Raw genomic sequence first — 15,310 nt, 5'->3', positions numbered from 1 at the left:
TTAAATCTTGGTTTGTAGTTTCGTTTTAAATTTTGGTCATTTTTATGACCCCTTTCTAAATTTTCAAAAAAATGGCTTTGCAGAAAACTGACTAAACACCTCCAGTTTTAATTCCATAACTTTTCTTACAAACACCCGACTTTGAAGTGGTGTATCTTTAAAGTCTTGTGGCTAAAGTATATACAAATCTGCATTTAAATCTTGGTTTGTAGTTTCGTTTTAAATTTTTTGTCATTCTTTTTGATGTAACCCCTTTCTAAATTTTAAAAAAAATGGCTTTGCAGAAAATTGACTGAACACCTCCAGTTTTAATTCCATAACTTTTCTTACAGACATTCGATTTGGATGTGGTATATCTTTTAAGTCTCATGATTAAAGTATCTAAAAATCTGCATTTAAATCTTGGTTTGTAGTTACGTTTTAAATTTTGGTCATTTTTATGACCCCTTTCTAAATTTTCAAAAAAATGGCTTTGCAGAAAATTGACCAAACACCTCCAGTTTAGTTCCATAACTTTTCTTACAAACACCCGATTTCGAAGTGGTATACCTTTAAAGTCTTGTGGCTAAAGTATCTAAAAGTCTGCATTTAAATCTCGGTTTGTAGTTTCGTTTTAAATTTTGGTCATTTTTATGATGTAACCCCTTTCTAAGTTTTCAAAAATATGGGTTTGCAGAAAACTGACTAAACACCTCCAGTTTTAATTCCATAACTTTTCTTACAAACACCCGATTTCGAAGTGGTATATCTTTAAAGTCTTGTGGCTAAAGTATCTTAAAGTCTACATTTAAATCTCGGGTTGTGGTTTCGTTTTAAATTTTGGTCATTTTTATGATGTAACCCCTTTCTAAATTTTCAAAAAAATGGATTTGCAGAAAACTGGAAAGTATGGTGGCTAAAGTCTCTAAAAATCTGCCTATAAATCTTGATTTGTTATTTTGTGTCTTTTTTTTTTTATTTTTAATGATGTAACCCCTTTCTAAATTTCCGAAAAATGGCTTTGCGGAAATGTGACCACAAACCTGCAGTTCTAAGTCGGTAACTTTGCTAACATTTTGCTAAGTTTCTGAAAATATGCATTGCAATTTTTGTTCTTAATTTTGGGTCTATTTGTAGTTGTTTTTATGATGTAAAATTGCCGAAAATTGCTTTGCAGAAAAGTCACCAAAAACAAAGCGATATAAAGGCAAATAAAGCACAGATGCATATTAACTGAATATAAATATAAATTAATTAAAATAATATGTGAAAAAATGTTAACTTAGACTACTGGTTTTTGATAAATACTACAATAATACTTTTTAATAATACCGAAAATATAAAAACAAGATCAAAATGTTTTAAGCTTTCGTATGCGTGATTTTCTTACTAAAACACCCATCACTACTGAACTAAAAGCTTTTTGTTGATAAAATACGCAACGTAAAGCTCGCTCTCGCCGTAATTCTCTATGTATATATATATATATATATATATCAGCCAGCTGATTTTGATTTCGATTCCGATCTGAGTCGGAGCTCAACGGTTATGGTTGTGGTTTAGCCTCAGTCGCCCACTGACTGTGTTTTTGGTGAGTTTGTGGGCTTTAAACATTTGATTCACAGGAGTGGCAATACGCGTTCTTGGGTTGAGGGTCGATGATGATCTTTGGACCTGTGCCTGTTTGTTTATTAATGCAATTGGACGATATTTCTCAATTGCAGTTCCCCATAGACAAACAACAAACCTGAGGATGACGTCTCCAATTCGCTACTACTATGACCTGATGTCACAGCCCTCGAGGGCATTGTTCATTATCTTCCGGCTGAGTAACATGCCCTTTGAAGACTGCGTGGTGGCTCTGCGAAATGGTAAGGGTATTCCCGTGGGTCGGGGTCGCTCCATCTATGGGTCAGACCCGAAAATAGGTGTAGACTTTTTTTTTCAATTTGTTTCATCTTCGTTTTATATTTAAATATCACGTTTTTCATAATTATTCATATTATAATGTATATGATAGTTGGAAAATTAAAAACATTAACTCTGCCTTATTAGAAATATAAAATATTTGTAGACAATTATAATAGGAAATTTTTAAAAAATAAAAAAAATATATCGTACTTATACACATAATTTGCATAATTCATAATTTTTAAATATTTTTGACTGCATCATTTTATTGAAATTAAATATATTAAAAGCGGTTTCTCCAATTAATGAATATAGCCATCATACTACAAATACCCGAAATGATTGCTAGTATTTTTAAGAGTAGCTGGATTATACGATTTATTTTATGATTAAAAACAAAGTTAAAAAGTCGCCATAGTTTTTAAAACCTTTGGTGTTTGTCGAATAGTATGGACCCACCCAGGCCCGCTATAAACGTTACAATCTTATCTTAATCACGGTCTTTGCACCCAAAGGCGATCACTTGACCGAAGACTTCAAGCAGCAGATAAACCGCTTCCAGCGCGTGCCCTGCATCCACGACAATGGGTACAAGCTGGCCGAGAGTGTGGCCATCCTGCGCTATTTGAGCGCCAAGGGCAAGATCCCCGAGCATCTGTATCCCAAGTACTTTGTGGACCAGAGTCGCGTGGACGAGTTCCTCGAGTGGCAGCACATGTCCCTGCGCCTCACCTGCGCCATGTACTTCCGCACCGTGTGGCTGGAGCCGCTCCTGACCGGACGCACTCCATCGGAGGCCAAGATCGAGTCGTTCCGCATGCACATGGAGCGCAATCTCGACGTGGTCGAGGAGGTCTGGCTGGAGGGCAAGGATTTCCTCACCGGATCCACTCTCACCGTGGCGGACATCTTTGCAGCCTGCGAAATTGAACAGACTCGTGAGTACTGAATTCTCTTTGATAAATATTATTTTTTTTAATTTTATATATTAAACAGCCATGTTTTTAAATAAAATCTGGCTTTAATTAAACAATTTTTTTTAATTTCTTTATCACAAACCTATGTTTTAATCTATTTAACTTTAGACTTTAAATTCTAATAAACCTTAAATAAAAAAGAAAGTGAGTCTTTTAGAACAATATTTTATATGAAATATTTATACAAAAAAATCCACTGTCTAATTGTTTAGTTTTAGACTTTTAATAACCTTAATTAAATAAAAAAGTTTATAAGTATGATGATTATGTTTAAAATTCCACCATTCAGGCACTTTCATATAAAAAACAGTTTAGTTTAATTTTATTATTTGGAAAGTCTTAAAAATCTACCTTTATTAACTGCATATAGGAATATATGAAAATTTGCTGTAAAAATAATCTGTTCTTAGACATTTATTTCGAATAAACCTTAATTCATTAGAATGAACCATAAACGAGTCTGTAAATAAAGTAAACTGTCTAATGGTCTAATTTTATACGTTTTTCTTTCGAATAAATCCAAAATATGTAAGAGAAAGTCAAATGAAAATGTCATATAACAAATAATTTTTATTTGATCATATTAATGGTTGTAAAAAATATACCTTTATTAACACTTTTTTCTGGTATTAATTTAATTTCAGGCATGGCCGACTACGATGTGAGGATCAAGTACCCCAAGATCCGAGCCTGGCTGAAGAGAGTGCGCCAAAGCTGCAATCCGTACTACGATGTGGCCCACGAGTTCGTCTACAAGATCTCGGGAACGGGTCCACAGGCCAAGCTCTAAAGTCCATTATTCATGGTGCCATTTTGTACATAGATCATTATCATTTTTGGGGATATACAAGTAGATAAGTTAAATAAACACGAAATACACAAACAACTTGCTTCTGGTTTATACTTGTACAGTTTATTCTTAATATTTGTTGTTTCTTTTTTATTGTGTCGTCGTTTATAGCATTATAGTAAATCCACATTTATTTTTGTTTGAAAAAAAAAATCATAATACGAATAAAAAATATATAGATGTATACATGTATAATAGAAAATACAATTTTTAAAAAATAACTACCTAAAGTCTAACAAAAAATTGTTTTTAGTTAAGCATAATATTTATATAGCAACGTTACGCGCTTGGGGTTCTTTCTATATACTTTTTTCCTGCCTTCTCGTTTGTTTCTACCTTCGGGTAACAAAACAAAATGCGTACAAAATATATATAATTATTTATATACTCTTTTTTTTTTGGGAAGGTTTGCGGATGGTGTAAATCATAATTGTGAATAAAATCAAAACAATTAAATCGTATATACAGCAAAAAAAATGGGAGGAATACTATACAACTACAATCTAATTGCTTATTCATATATATATTTGCATGTATTTTTTATGCGTTCGCGTTCTTGTTTTTGCCAAACTTAAATCATATAAAATCATATACAAACTACACAAAAATATATTATATTATTTATGTAAATGTAAATTTATGCCGTTTCTTATGCGTTATATGGTAAACATATATCCAAACATCATTTCGATCATGCTATCCTTCTTCTGATGTCGCCTGTCTAGACATCAGCTTGTGTGCGGAATATATATCTCTCTATTATATAGCTTTATAGATGCACCAATGTCATGCATATCCTAAAGCACCGCCAATTAAATAAAAAAAAAAATCTGGGGATCCAAAAATACAACAATAATAATGTGTGGGTAAAAAAAAAGGTTTCTAAAATTTGAAACAAACAATTTAAGGCACCAAAAATGGGTTCTTCTTTTTTCCTTCATTTTTTTTTTTTTTTACAGCAGGTACACAGGTACACAGAAAAAAAAAATCAACAAACACACATTTAAACTTATCAGCAAACTGATCCTTATCAAGGACCTAGCACAACTTAGTTGGCAGAGGGACTCTTCTGAATTTCCGGACAGGCGACGCTTTCGATTGTTCCTATACGTAGGTGGTTATATTTATGCGATTTTTCTGTAGTGTTGTATACGTTTTACAAAATAGTTTCTCTCTCTCTCTCTATCTTCCGCCTTCTGTCTCCCTCTTTTATATATTTCTTTCTCTGTTTCTTGCTATATACCTTTCTCTCTCTCTCTCTCTGTCTGAATTCAGATCTTTACTTGGTTCCCATTTAATTTGTGTGTTTTGTGTGTGCGAATAAATTACTTCCTGCCCTCGTATAGTTTTCATCTAAGATTGTTTTTTTCTGCGTTGCGTTGTTAAGATTTGTTTAGCCCTGGGAGTTGTGACCCTTTTTTTTTACAGTGCATCAAGCAATTCGATCTAGGATCTTTGCCAACCAATTATTTTCAGTTTTTCATAAACGCACCGTGCTATCCGGTTAGTTTGTTTTAATGTTTTTAGTGTAACATTTATGTCGTTTGTCAGTTTTTTATATATTGCCGGCACAACTCCTGGGACTCTGAATATGAATATATAAGATATTGTGATAGAATATGTGATAATACGTATTTTAACTGTTCTGCTGATTCGTGTTTCCGATCAAATCTTTTCCTACATTCTTTTGGTTAAGTTTTAAGACCCGATTCGGACACAACTTTGCAACTGCACATTGATATAGATATAGTAATATAGATTATGGTGACTATTTCTCACTGAATCTTGGCTGCAAAAAGTAATTTTTGATTTATTTTAAGTAGCTCAGCCCTACACACTTGGGCTTTAAAATTAGTTTTGATTAAGACATCAAACTTTAGTTTAAAGACATTCGCTTATAAAGCATAAAGCCACATAAAACTTTACAAAATTACTTTTTCGGCTTTGATTTGATTTCTTGTTTAGCAACTTTACTCAGGTTAACATTCATTTCAACGTTTGTCTCTAAAAATCTGTGTGTTTATCATTTATCATTTATCATTTGTGTGTTTAACAGACTGCTGCTGTTGTTAAATGTCTCCATTTTATGCTTCTGTTTCTATATGAAACCCTGTTGGTACTCATTTAATCTGTGGTTTTTTATAGCGTGTGCTAAGCTAACATGCTTAAGCAACTGCTATTTTGGGGTGGTTTCATTGCATTATGATATATAATCAGGTTTTTGTTTTTAACTGTCTGCATATGTCTCATTGTTGTAAACATTTACAATGATTTCATCAGCAGACTACGCTTGAACCAGGTTAAATTGGTTCTTTTCTTGTTTGTGGAGATCTATGCTTTCGTTTAGAAGCGACCTCGGTTAATGTTCTTGATGCGTATGCCCACTTCCAGGACCTGATCTCCGTTGCCAGCGGGTGTGGTACTGGTGCTGCTGCTGTTACTGTTACTGCTACTGTTGCTATTGCTGCCGCCAATGCCAACGCCAACGCCAACGCCACCACCCACTAATCCTCCTCCAGCAGATGGTGGTGCACTGGATGGCACTCCCGCTGCTCCAGCGCCGCCGTTGCCATTGTTTCCATCGCTTTGCGGTGAGTTATTGTTATTGCTACTCGATCCCGAACTGGAACCGGGCAATGCCACACTCGATTCGGATCCTACCGTCTGACCGGCTGATCCCAGGCGTCGCAGCACCGTGGTCGTGGTCGTTGTGGTGGTTGTCGTCTCGGCCGCCGCCGCTCCACTGGCTCCGGCGCCGGACGAGGCGCTGCCCAGCTTCAGCAGCTGCTGTTGATGGTGGCGATTGTGATGATTGTAGTTTATGGCAGCCAGATCGTGACCGTGACCGTGGCTGTGGCCGTGATTCGAGCAGCTGCCGCCATTGCTGGCGGAATAGTCGTGTGGTCCGCCCACCGTGTGCCGTCGCTTGATCGAACGATTCTGCTTGTTCTGAATCTGGCGCTTCTTGGTCAGATTCATGTCAGTCTTCTCGTCCTTGGTCAAGCCGGTGGCGCTCAATGCCTGGCAGCAGGCCACGCCCACTGCCACTGCCGCACCAGCTACTCCGCTTGATACTCCCGATCCCGTTGCCGCTCCTGATCCCGCTGCTCCCGCTCCGCCGGTAATGTGCCTGGTGGAGTAGTTCCGGCAATTGAAGCTGGCACTCCGAAATAACCGATGATCGCGTCTCTTTTTGTTGTAGCGCTCGAGAAAAAACGACGGCGATGGTCGCTCGCCGAGCAGCAGCTTCTCCTTGGGATCGCTGGTGGTTGAGCCCTCGGAATCATCCTCGGAGGCAGCTCCTCCTCCTCCGCCGCCACCACCTGATCCCACTGCCCTTTCTGCTCCGCCGCTACCACCACCACCACCACCACCAGCAGCGGTGGCCGCATTGCTCCTCTCGTAGCTCAGATAGTTACTGAACCTGGGATGTATGCTCTTGGTCAGCGTTGTCACACTGCTCGACGAGCTGCGCGAGGGAATGGCACCTGCCCCTCCGCCGCTGCCGCCACTACTGCCAGTGGGCGTGCCAACGGGCGTGACTGAACCGCTGGTGGGCGCCGTGGAACTGCCCTGATGAATGGGCACCGTGGCCGAGTGCTGCAACTTATGGGCCGCCTTGAGCAGGCTCTGTGGCAGCGGTGCCACGCCCGCCGCTGCATGCTTCGCTGAGGGCTTGTCATCGCCAGCGCCAATCGTATTGGTGGCCGTGCAGGAGCGACTCAGGTGCAGTGAGAGCGGCGCCGCGTCCAGGGGATTGCAGAACTGATGGAACAGACGCTCGGGCGACTCATCCGCATACGGAATGTTCTCGGAGTGCAGGTGCAGCGGCTGGCCGAGCGTGTGCCGCCGGTTCTTGGGGAACTCGGGCGATCCGTTCTCATCGTTCGACTCGGAGCCACTGCGCAGGTTGCGCAGCTTGCTGTCCAGCGTGTCCGTGATGGTCGTCAGCGACATGGAACCTGTTCGAGGAAAAGGCATTCAGTTAATTCAGATATGTCTAAGCAAATCCAGCAATTCCTTACCCGTATCGCTGAGCCTGCTGCTCGAGTCGTCGTCCGTCAGCAGTATCGATATGTCCACGCTGCTGCGCTGCTGCTCCTTGGCCAGATTGAGGCCCACACCCAGGCCATGACCCAGACTGCCCGACGACTGACCCGAGTCCTTCTCATCCAGGCTGGCCTTGCGCGTCGCCTGGTGCGAGGATCGGCTCGAGCCGAGGAATCCGCCAGTGCTGCGCTTCTTGAAATTGGCACTCAGCAGCTTGGAGGATGTGGCCGAAATGGAGGACGACACGGCCACTGCCCTGCTGGAGGAGGCCGACGACGAGGATGAGCTGAATTTGGTGGTGGAACTCGACGACGAGGACGAGATGGATGCCTTGCCCGCACCGCCACCGCCACCGCCGCCGCTGTGGAGCGTAGAACTGCTCGAGGTGCTGGCCGTACTGCTGGCGGAGGCCGAGGCCGAGGCGGACACCTTGGCGTAGTCCAGCGACTGAAAGGGAAGAGAGACGGAGGAAACGGGTGTGGGCAGGAGCAGGATTAGAGCCTGGTCGCAAATGCTCTGCACAGCCTTGCGCTGCGCCCTTCGCTGCTGGATGGTGGTGGTGCTGATGGTTGTGGTGATGGTGTTGCTACTACTTGTGCTACTTGTGGTGTGGGTGGTGGTGGTGGTTGTGGTGGTTGTGGTGGTGGTGTTGTTGGTGGAGGAGCTCCCGCTTACCAGAACACTTTCGCCGGAGTACGTGTCCGAACTGACGGCGCTCCGCTTGCCATGCGTCTTCCGCCTCAGCTGGGGCATGAAACGCGAAGTGCGCGTCGTCTCCCGCTCCGTGATCCGCTCGATCTTGGACAGGTTGTGCAGCAGCATGTTCGTCTGATCCTCCTGCGTCTGCTGCTGCGGCTGGGCGGCGCTCACGGCGGCCGAGCCACCGCTCACCTCCGCCAAATCCGGCAGACTGCCGCCCTCAAAGAAGTACTCATACTGTCATCAGAACACAAACAAACAAGCAAACAAAAAAAAGAACACCGATTAGTTTTATAACAAACACATTTGACTCAAAATTGAAATGATTGTTTCGAAAATCTGTGTTATTCGAATGGCTCAGCTTATGGGAAAAGCTCACAGCTAATCGATCACATCAGCATTACAAAAAATATCGAAATATTCTGTTGGGATTTATTTCTTTTCCGTTAAGTTGGAGAACAAACCGTGAATTCTTTAGAATTACACTTTTTTTGTGTAATAAACAGGAATTACACAAAAAAAAAGTGTAATTCTAAAGAATTCGCGGTTTGTGCTTCGATTTAACGGAATCTTATTTAAAAAAAAAGGAATATCCTTGCACAAAAAACTCTTCAGTGCGCAACTTTTTTCAAAACAAAGTTTAAAGAATAGAATGTCGTATCACAATGTTCCCTACTTCAGTTCATGACCTGCAAGAGCTGATCTTATTTCAAATTACTCAAGTAGATTATACAGTTCATATTATGGACGCTATAATTCACAGCTATGAGTTGAGCAATATATTGAAAAACAGAGAAATATACAATTTTGAAAACAAACGGAACCCTGATTCCAACTCTAAACATAAAAAATCGTTTAATTTCGTGATAGCCCACCTGAGTGACCAGCAGCTCGACGATGCGGCACTGATGCTTCATGTCCTTGACCGCCGTTTCCAGCGTGTCGTTCGGCGTCCGGATAATCGAGGGCCCGAAGATGATGGCCAGATTCTTGGGCTCCATGCGATTGACCTCGCAGTTGCCGCTCACCCGGCACAAGTGACGAATCAAGTGCTTCATTGTCTCGTAAGGATGTCGTGGGAGGGACTCGACAATCTCACGCAGCAGGACGATCCGCTCCAGGCCGAACTTCTTGTCCGCCTCGATGAAATTGATGTAGTAGCTGGCCGGCATGAGGGCATCCGGCAAGCTGCGGATGAACAGCTTGAGCAGACTGCTCACCACGTTCACATCCTCCCAGCGGTCGTCGCTGGCACAGCTCTCGAACTGGAAATCCTTGTTGTTGACCAGCTCGGACAGCTCCGAGATGGCCGCCTTGTTGCCGGGTATGCGATAGATGCCCACCACGCCCAGGCCCTTGGTCTCCACAATGTTCGTGCACACCTCCACCAGGTGCGGCACATATGCATTCATCTTTGACATCGGACAGCTGCGCAGGGGAACGCCAATGGAACCGACCTGCTTGGCCCCACAACCGGATGGCGAGGCCAAGTCGTGATGGGACACGCCGCCACTGCCACTGCCACTGCCGCTGCCACTGCCACCGCGACGGAAGAGCAAATCCTTCCAGTTCTTCGACTTTGGCGAACCCAAATCCTTGTCGGGTATGTGCTTGTGCGACGATGACTTTCTCGCCTTCATCACCGGCGATATGGAGTCGCTGGTGGCCGCCACAATGGCCGCCGCCGCTGGCAGAGCCGACACATGATGATGGCCGCCGCTGGCCTCGGCAATGCCACCCGAATGCGAACTCAGGGGTGAACTGTCCGCGGCAGCAGCTGCTCCTCCAGCCTGAGCATCGTCCAAATAGCTGGCACTGGCCACTGTCTTCTGCGGTTCCGCCAATTGCTTGCCCTGCTGCTGCTGGTGCTCCTGTTTGTTGGGAGTAAACATATTAATACTTGTTTAATGATTTCATTTTGCCCACACTCACATTGTCGTCGTAGTTGAGGCTGTCCTTCCACTGAAGCAGCCCGAACAGACGCTTCATCTCGTTGCTGCTCTTGGTCTTGAATAGGATCTCCGTGTAGGGACCGCTGCTGCAGGTGGACGAGGAGGTGGATGCGGTCAGGGCCGATGATGTAGCCGAAGCTGAGTTCGGCTGATTGGGCTCGTTGGCACTGCTGCTGCCCGAGGAGGTCAGCAGCTTGTCCCCCTGACCCTCCTCCAGGTTCAACTCGTTGCCCAGCGAGGCCAAGTGGGCGCCACTGGGCGATGGCTTCGACTGCATGCGGATCAAGTACTTCTTCTTGTCCAGCGACTCGTCGAAGAACTTAAAGTTTCTAATATCGAGTTCTATCACCTGGCGACGAAACAAATACCCATTGGTTAATCATAGTTCAAAAGGCTTAGAGGCAGCTCATAAAAAAAAAATATAATATTTTCTGGCATACTAAACTTATTTTAACGATAAATACAGCTGAGGTCATAATAATAGTATTGTAGTATTAAGTGCTTAAAATAAATACATTTTTAAAAATTGCTTCAAAACTAGCTTTTGTTGTGAACAAAAAATTTGATAAGGAAATGCCATTTTTTCCTGACTTTGTTTAAACGGGATTTATTTGAAGCAAATTTTAAATACATATGGTTAAACTCGTCATTTATCAAAGAATTTATGAAAACAATAAACATTTTTGGATTATAAGGCATCTATTTTTTATCAAAAATAAAATCGAACTTTTTTTTAACATTTTGATGGATTGAAAAATTTCATTATTATTTTTTTAATTTATTTTAGTCACCAAGGTAGCTACTGTCATTTCGTTAACAAACAAAAATGGTTAACGGCTTAAAGTGGTCGATTCCTTTCTTTCAATGCTCATATCTTTGTCAATTTTATTCGGATCGATTAGGGTTGAATAAGAAGAGAAAGATAAATAAATAAATAGCCACTTAAAGTACACTTACATTGTGCTCCGATTTGGCATGACGGCCTGAGTAGATGCGCAGCAGATCGCCCTTGATCTCCAGCTTCACCTGACGCCACGATCGGTACTCGGACATGCGCTGCAAAGGCAATAAATATAATTAAATATAATTATACACCATGGCTATGGCTAAAGTATCGCAGTATGAGCACGCACCTTTCCGTTGATGCACGAGGACTTGATCTCAATCTCCGTTTCGAAGGCCTCCAGTTCGTTGGGCACATATTTGCCATTCAGCTCGGCATCGATGTGAATGCTATTCAATGCACAAAACATTAGTTACACATTTAAGTAATGGGGATAATTAAAAAAAAAAAAAATAGGAAGGGACACCAACGAACCTGCTACGCATGTCGCTGCTCATTGAGGCCCTGCGACTCCCGTGGGCCGACAGACGCACATCCTCCAGGCCGTTGGGCGTCTCGATGAACTCGTGGCCGCCGCCAGTGCCTCCGATCACATCGTAGGTGGGATCCGGATGCTCCTCCACCAGGGATTTCGTTTTCTGCGGCTCCACGACGGCAGCCACCGGATTGGGAATGGGAATGGGAATCGAAATGGGCAGGGGTGCGGATGCGGGTGTGGGTGCGGGTGTAGGGGCGACTGAAGGAGCGGTTGCAGCTGAAGCCACTCCTGATGCAACGGATGGTATTACTGCTGATCCTGATCCCGATCCCGATCCCGATCCTGCTGCAGCAGCATCCCCGACAGCTGTTGCGTCCGCATTGAAATCGGCCTCATTGTTGGTGGCCCGCAGATAGGAGATCCTGCGCATCGGTTTGCCCTCGTCAAAGGAGCTGGAGGATAAGGGTTTGTAGCGTCGCACAACGTTGCCGCTTCCCACAGCACAGTCCACAATGGCTGCAGCTGTAAATATGGCGAAAAATAAATGGATTATCAACAGGCTTAATTTAATATTTAGAACTCTCCAAGTGCGTTAAACGCCCGACAATATGTATGTGTGAAAAATATTTACAATTTAAGCTGCTCCGTTTTGCAGGACCTTGATAAAACAATTACTTATTAGTAAGTAAAGCATTGTGTGCGTGTCCTATTTTAATTGGTGCCACAAACATAGGGTTTAAAGTTAGTTTTTTTAGTAGCATTTAGGCAGGCAATTAGAGAAATAAAATCTTTGATTTCTTTAAAAGCCATTACAAATAGTGACATTAAATAGAAACTATACTTGTATATGTTTTCAAAGCCCTAAGAAAATGTTAGGAAACATTAATACCAATATAAATAAAGATATTAACATTGTAGCTTATTAATATTAAATGTTAATGTTAAGCGTTAAACTATTTAAAATATCATAATTACAGCATGATTTTTGTTTAAATGATTTTAGTGCTTAAAAAAACTGATATATAGAAAAATAGGAATTTTAAACTATTTTAAATTAATATAAATCATTATTACAGCCTTTTATGTAGATACATTAATTTAAAGTCATAATTAAAGAGTTATGATCTCAAAAAAGGACTAACGATTATTGGAATGAAGAAATTGCAAAAATGTTGGTTAAAAGCAAGGAAAACATAGTTAATCGAAATAAGTCAAGGGACCAGATAGACAGATAGACAGACAGATGGGGCAACCAAGAACCTACCACTGCTCTCGGCAATGTCCGCCAAGGTGGCAACGGAGGAACCCGCGGGCGGCTTATCCGACATCGCCACAAACTCTGCACCAAATACAAATACAAAATACGATTGTTGTTTAGTATGTGGAACTAAGTAGGTGGTGGGAGTAAGGGTAAATGGAAGGGAATTCCACTAGGCTAGACTCACTGCTGCTGGTTCCCACTGGCACCGGATCGATGGTGGCATTCGCCAGCGTCGCCTTGTGCAGCTCCATGCGGCTGCTCGCCTGTCCGTCCACCGTCGACGTCGTCGTCGTCGTCGTCGTCATCGTCATCGTCGACGTTTGATGCTGCGTCTGATGGTACTTGGCCAGCGGATGCTGCTGCAGGGACTCGTAGAGCACGCTTTGCTTCTTCACCGTCGACGTGGCCACAGTGCTCGATGTGCTGGCGGATGACTCCAGGGCACTGGTGTTGATCGACAGCGGTTTGAAGGGATCAAAACCCTTGGACATGTGCGACACCAATTTGCGCTCGAAACTGTGGGTTAGGAAAGCGAATTATAGTTAAATATACATATTATGTGGTTGCATAAAGTTGGTTGTATACGGTGCAGCGGCTTCTCAATTCTCTCCCAACTCACCATTTACGACCACCTTAAGGGTAACATGATCTTCACCACCTTTTAGGGTAGCGGATCGTAGCAGATTTATTTAATTTCATTATGTAGTTGCGCTAAATGGGTTATAAACGATGCAACGGCTACTAAATTCTTTGCCGCTTCACCGTATACAGCCACCTTAAGGGTAGCTTAAGATAGCGCAATTATTTGTTATTTTATTTATATTTAAAAGGAGAATCAGCTATTTAACTATCTGACGCTTCACCGTTTACAGCCACCATAAGGCTTTCATATACTTACACCTTATTGGTGACTCCTGTTTCCTGCAATGTCTCGAAATAGTCGAGATCCTTGGCATACTTGGCATTGTTGTTGATCATCACCTGGCGATGTTGCTGCTGCTGTATCTGCTGATGTTGCTGGTGGTGGTGAAGTTGCTGCTGCTGTTGCTGTTGCTGCTGGTGCTGGTGCAATTGTTGGTGGTGGTGGCTCACACTGCCGGGAGCCGTGGAAGATCGCTGCACTAGCTTGCCACCGGAATAGTACATGTCGAAGCCAAGGACATGATGTTGCTGTTGATGTTGTTGGTGAAGTTGTTGCTGCTGGTGCTGCTGCTGCTGCTGCTGATGTTGTTGTTGCTGTTGCTGTTTAAGTAGCACTTGGTGGCGACTGCGTGGCGGAGGGACCACCACCTGGACTCCACCCGGCGGCGTGTGCGAGGGAAAGAAGTGCTGCTGATGCTGCTGCAGATGTTGCTGCTGTGCCGGCGATGAGGATTGCGCCTGCTGATTGCCATTGGTCGAGGAGGCGGAGGCGGAGGACATGGATGCAGGCACCGGCGACTTGAGGAACTCCTCCTTTTGCTTGATCGATTCGCGCAGTCGGATCATCAGGTCGCTGTTCTCACTGCCACCCGAAAGGGATACGGATCCGGATCCCGATCCGGTGGCTGAATTTGGTCCCGCACTGGCTGCATATAACGCCTGACTGAGGGCCGTCGTCGCGCATTTGGGCTGGCGGGCGGTGGGCGTGGGTGTGGTCGTTGCCGAACTGGCCGATAATACTGTTAAATTTGGCGGCTGATTGGCACTGCAGAAAAATAGTAAAAGCAATAGGAACACATTAAAATGTGATAAACAATTTTTGTATATGGAATAAACAAATAATTTCTCTTAAAACTTCTAAACATTTCAAATCGTTTCATAGTGTTTATTTTTTAGATTAACGCTTAGATATTTAAAGCTTTTAATACCTCAACGTCAGTTCTGGCATCGTATAGCTGCCGTTTTGGCCCAAACAATTTAACATAGCTTTAAATAATTATAAAGCCACTACAAAAATAAATGTTTTACCCTCTAAATATTTTTTCAAATTCAAAAACTAATATTAAAAACCTGATTACTTAAGTATTTATTGATTGAATTGAATTGAGATTAAAATTCCAATATATGTAGTTTTTGTATTACACCGAAAGAAATAAAGAAATTGTAACTATTTAAACACTCAAATCAACAGTCTACCTTTCTATTTGCCTCGCAGCAATGAAAAGTGCTCGCAAAGGTACCTTCTGTTGAGGGATCTAGAAATTTTATGGTGGCCTGTTAATTTTTTAGCAAAACAAAAATATTTGTCAATTGAATCAGACGCAGGCGAATGGGTCCGACGCAGTAGCTCCAAATTGGCAATCGCCCAAAAACAGTACGCTCCAAGT

The 15,310-nt window shown here is 42.8% G+C and overlaps 2 protein-coding genes across 7 annotated transcripts in view; one reads left to right on the top strand and one right to left on the bottom strand.

Annotated features, from left to right (window-relative positions):
• Positions 1-1,483: 1,483 nt before the first annotated feature.
• On the top strand, positions 1,484-3,753 carry LOC128264298 (glutathione S-transferase theta-1). Its single transcript, XM_052999714.1, has 4 exons — positions 1,484-1,570; positions 1,704-1,850; positions 2,406-2,828; positions 3,512-3,753. The coding sequence occupies exons 2-4, from the start codon at positions 1,733-1,735 to the stop codon at positions 3,655-3,657; spliced, it is 687 nt and encodes a 228-aa protein (XP_052855674.1). The 5' UTR covers positions 1,484-1,570; positions 1,704-1,732; the 3' UTR covers positions 3,658-3,753.
• A 1,472-nt stretch (positions 3,754-5,225) lies between these two features.
• Positions 5,226-15,310, bottom strand: part of LOC128264293 (pneumococcal serine-rich repeat protein) — a 42,851-nt gene continuing 32,766 nt past the window's right edge. The window contains exons 6-16 of one of the 6 annotated variants that reach the window (XM_052999702.1): positions 13,900-14,688; positions 13,186-13,517; positions 13,005-13,079; positions 11,737-12,262; positions 11,552-11,651; positions 11,376-11,474; positions 10,393-10,767; positions 9,342-10,334; positions 8,443-8,703; positions 7,743-8,214; positions 5,226-7,679 (exon numbers count right to left, since the gene is read on the bottom strand). In XM_052999702.1, coding sequence (XP_052855662.1) covers positions 6,061-7,679; positions 7,743-8,214; positions 8,443-8,703; positions 9,342-10,334; positions 10,393-10,767; positions 11,376-11,474; positions 11,552-11,651; positions 11,737-12,262; positions 13,005-13,079; positions 13,186-13,517; positions 13,900-14,688 — 5,641 coding nt within the window. In that variant the 3' untranslated portion in view covers positions 5,226-6,060. Of the gene's footprint in view, positions 7,680-7,742; positions 8,704-9,341; positions 10,338-10,392; positions 10,768-11,375; positions 11,475-11,551; positions 11,652-11,736; positions 12,263-13,004; positions 13,080-13,185; positions 13,518-13,899; positions 14,689-15,310 lie in introns of those variants that run through there. The other 5 variants (XM_052999703.1, XM_052999698.1, XM_052999700.1 and 2 more) reach the window with 5 other exon arrangements.

The sequence above is a fragment of the Drosophila gunungcola genome, unplaced genomic scaffold (genome assembly GCF_025200985.1).
Source record: "Drosophila gunungcola strain Sukarami unplaced genomic scaffold, Dgunungcola_SK_2 000064F, whole genome shotgun sequence".
NCBI classification, from domain to species: Eukaryota; Metazoa; Arthropoda; class Insecta; order Diptera; family Drosophilidae; genus Drosophila; species Drosophila gunungcola.
The sequence above is the reverse complement of the archived record's forward strand: the minus strand, read 5'-3'. Positions and strand labels throughout refer to the sequence as shown.

Excerpts from the sequence above, each read along its gene's own strand:
- LOC128264298 (XM_052999714.1), top strand. The coding sequence starts at position 1,733 with ATGACGTCTCCAATTCGCTACTACTATGACCTGATGTCACAGCCCTCG. Across the intron at positions 1,851-2,405 it reads CGTGGTGGCTCTGCGAAATG|GCGATCACTTGACCGAAGAC; the intron begins GTAAGGGTATTC and ends TTGCACCCAAAG. Across the intron at positions 2,829-3,511 it reads CTGCGAAATTGAACAGACTC|GCATGGCCGACTACGATGTG; the intron begins GTGAGTACTGAA and ends ATTTAATTTCAG.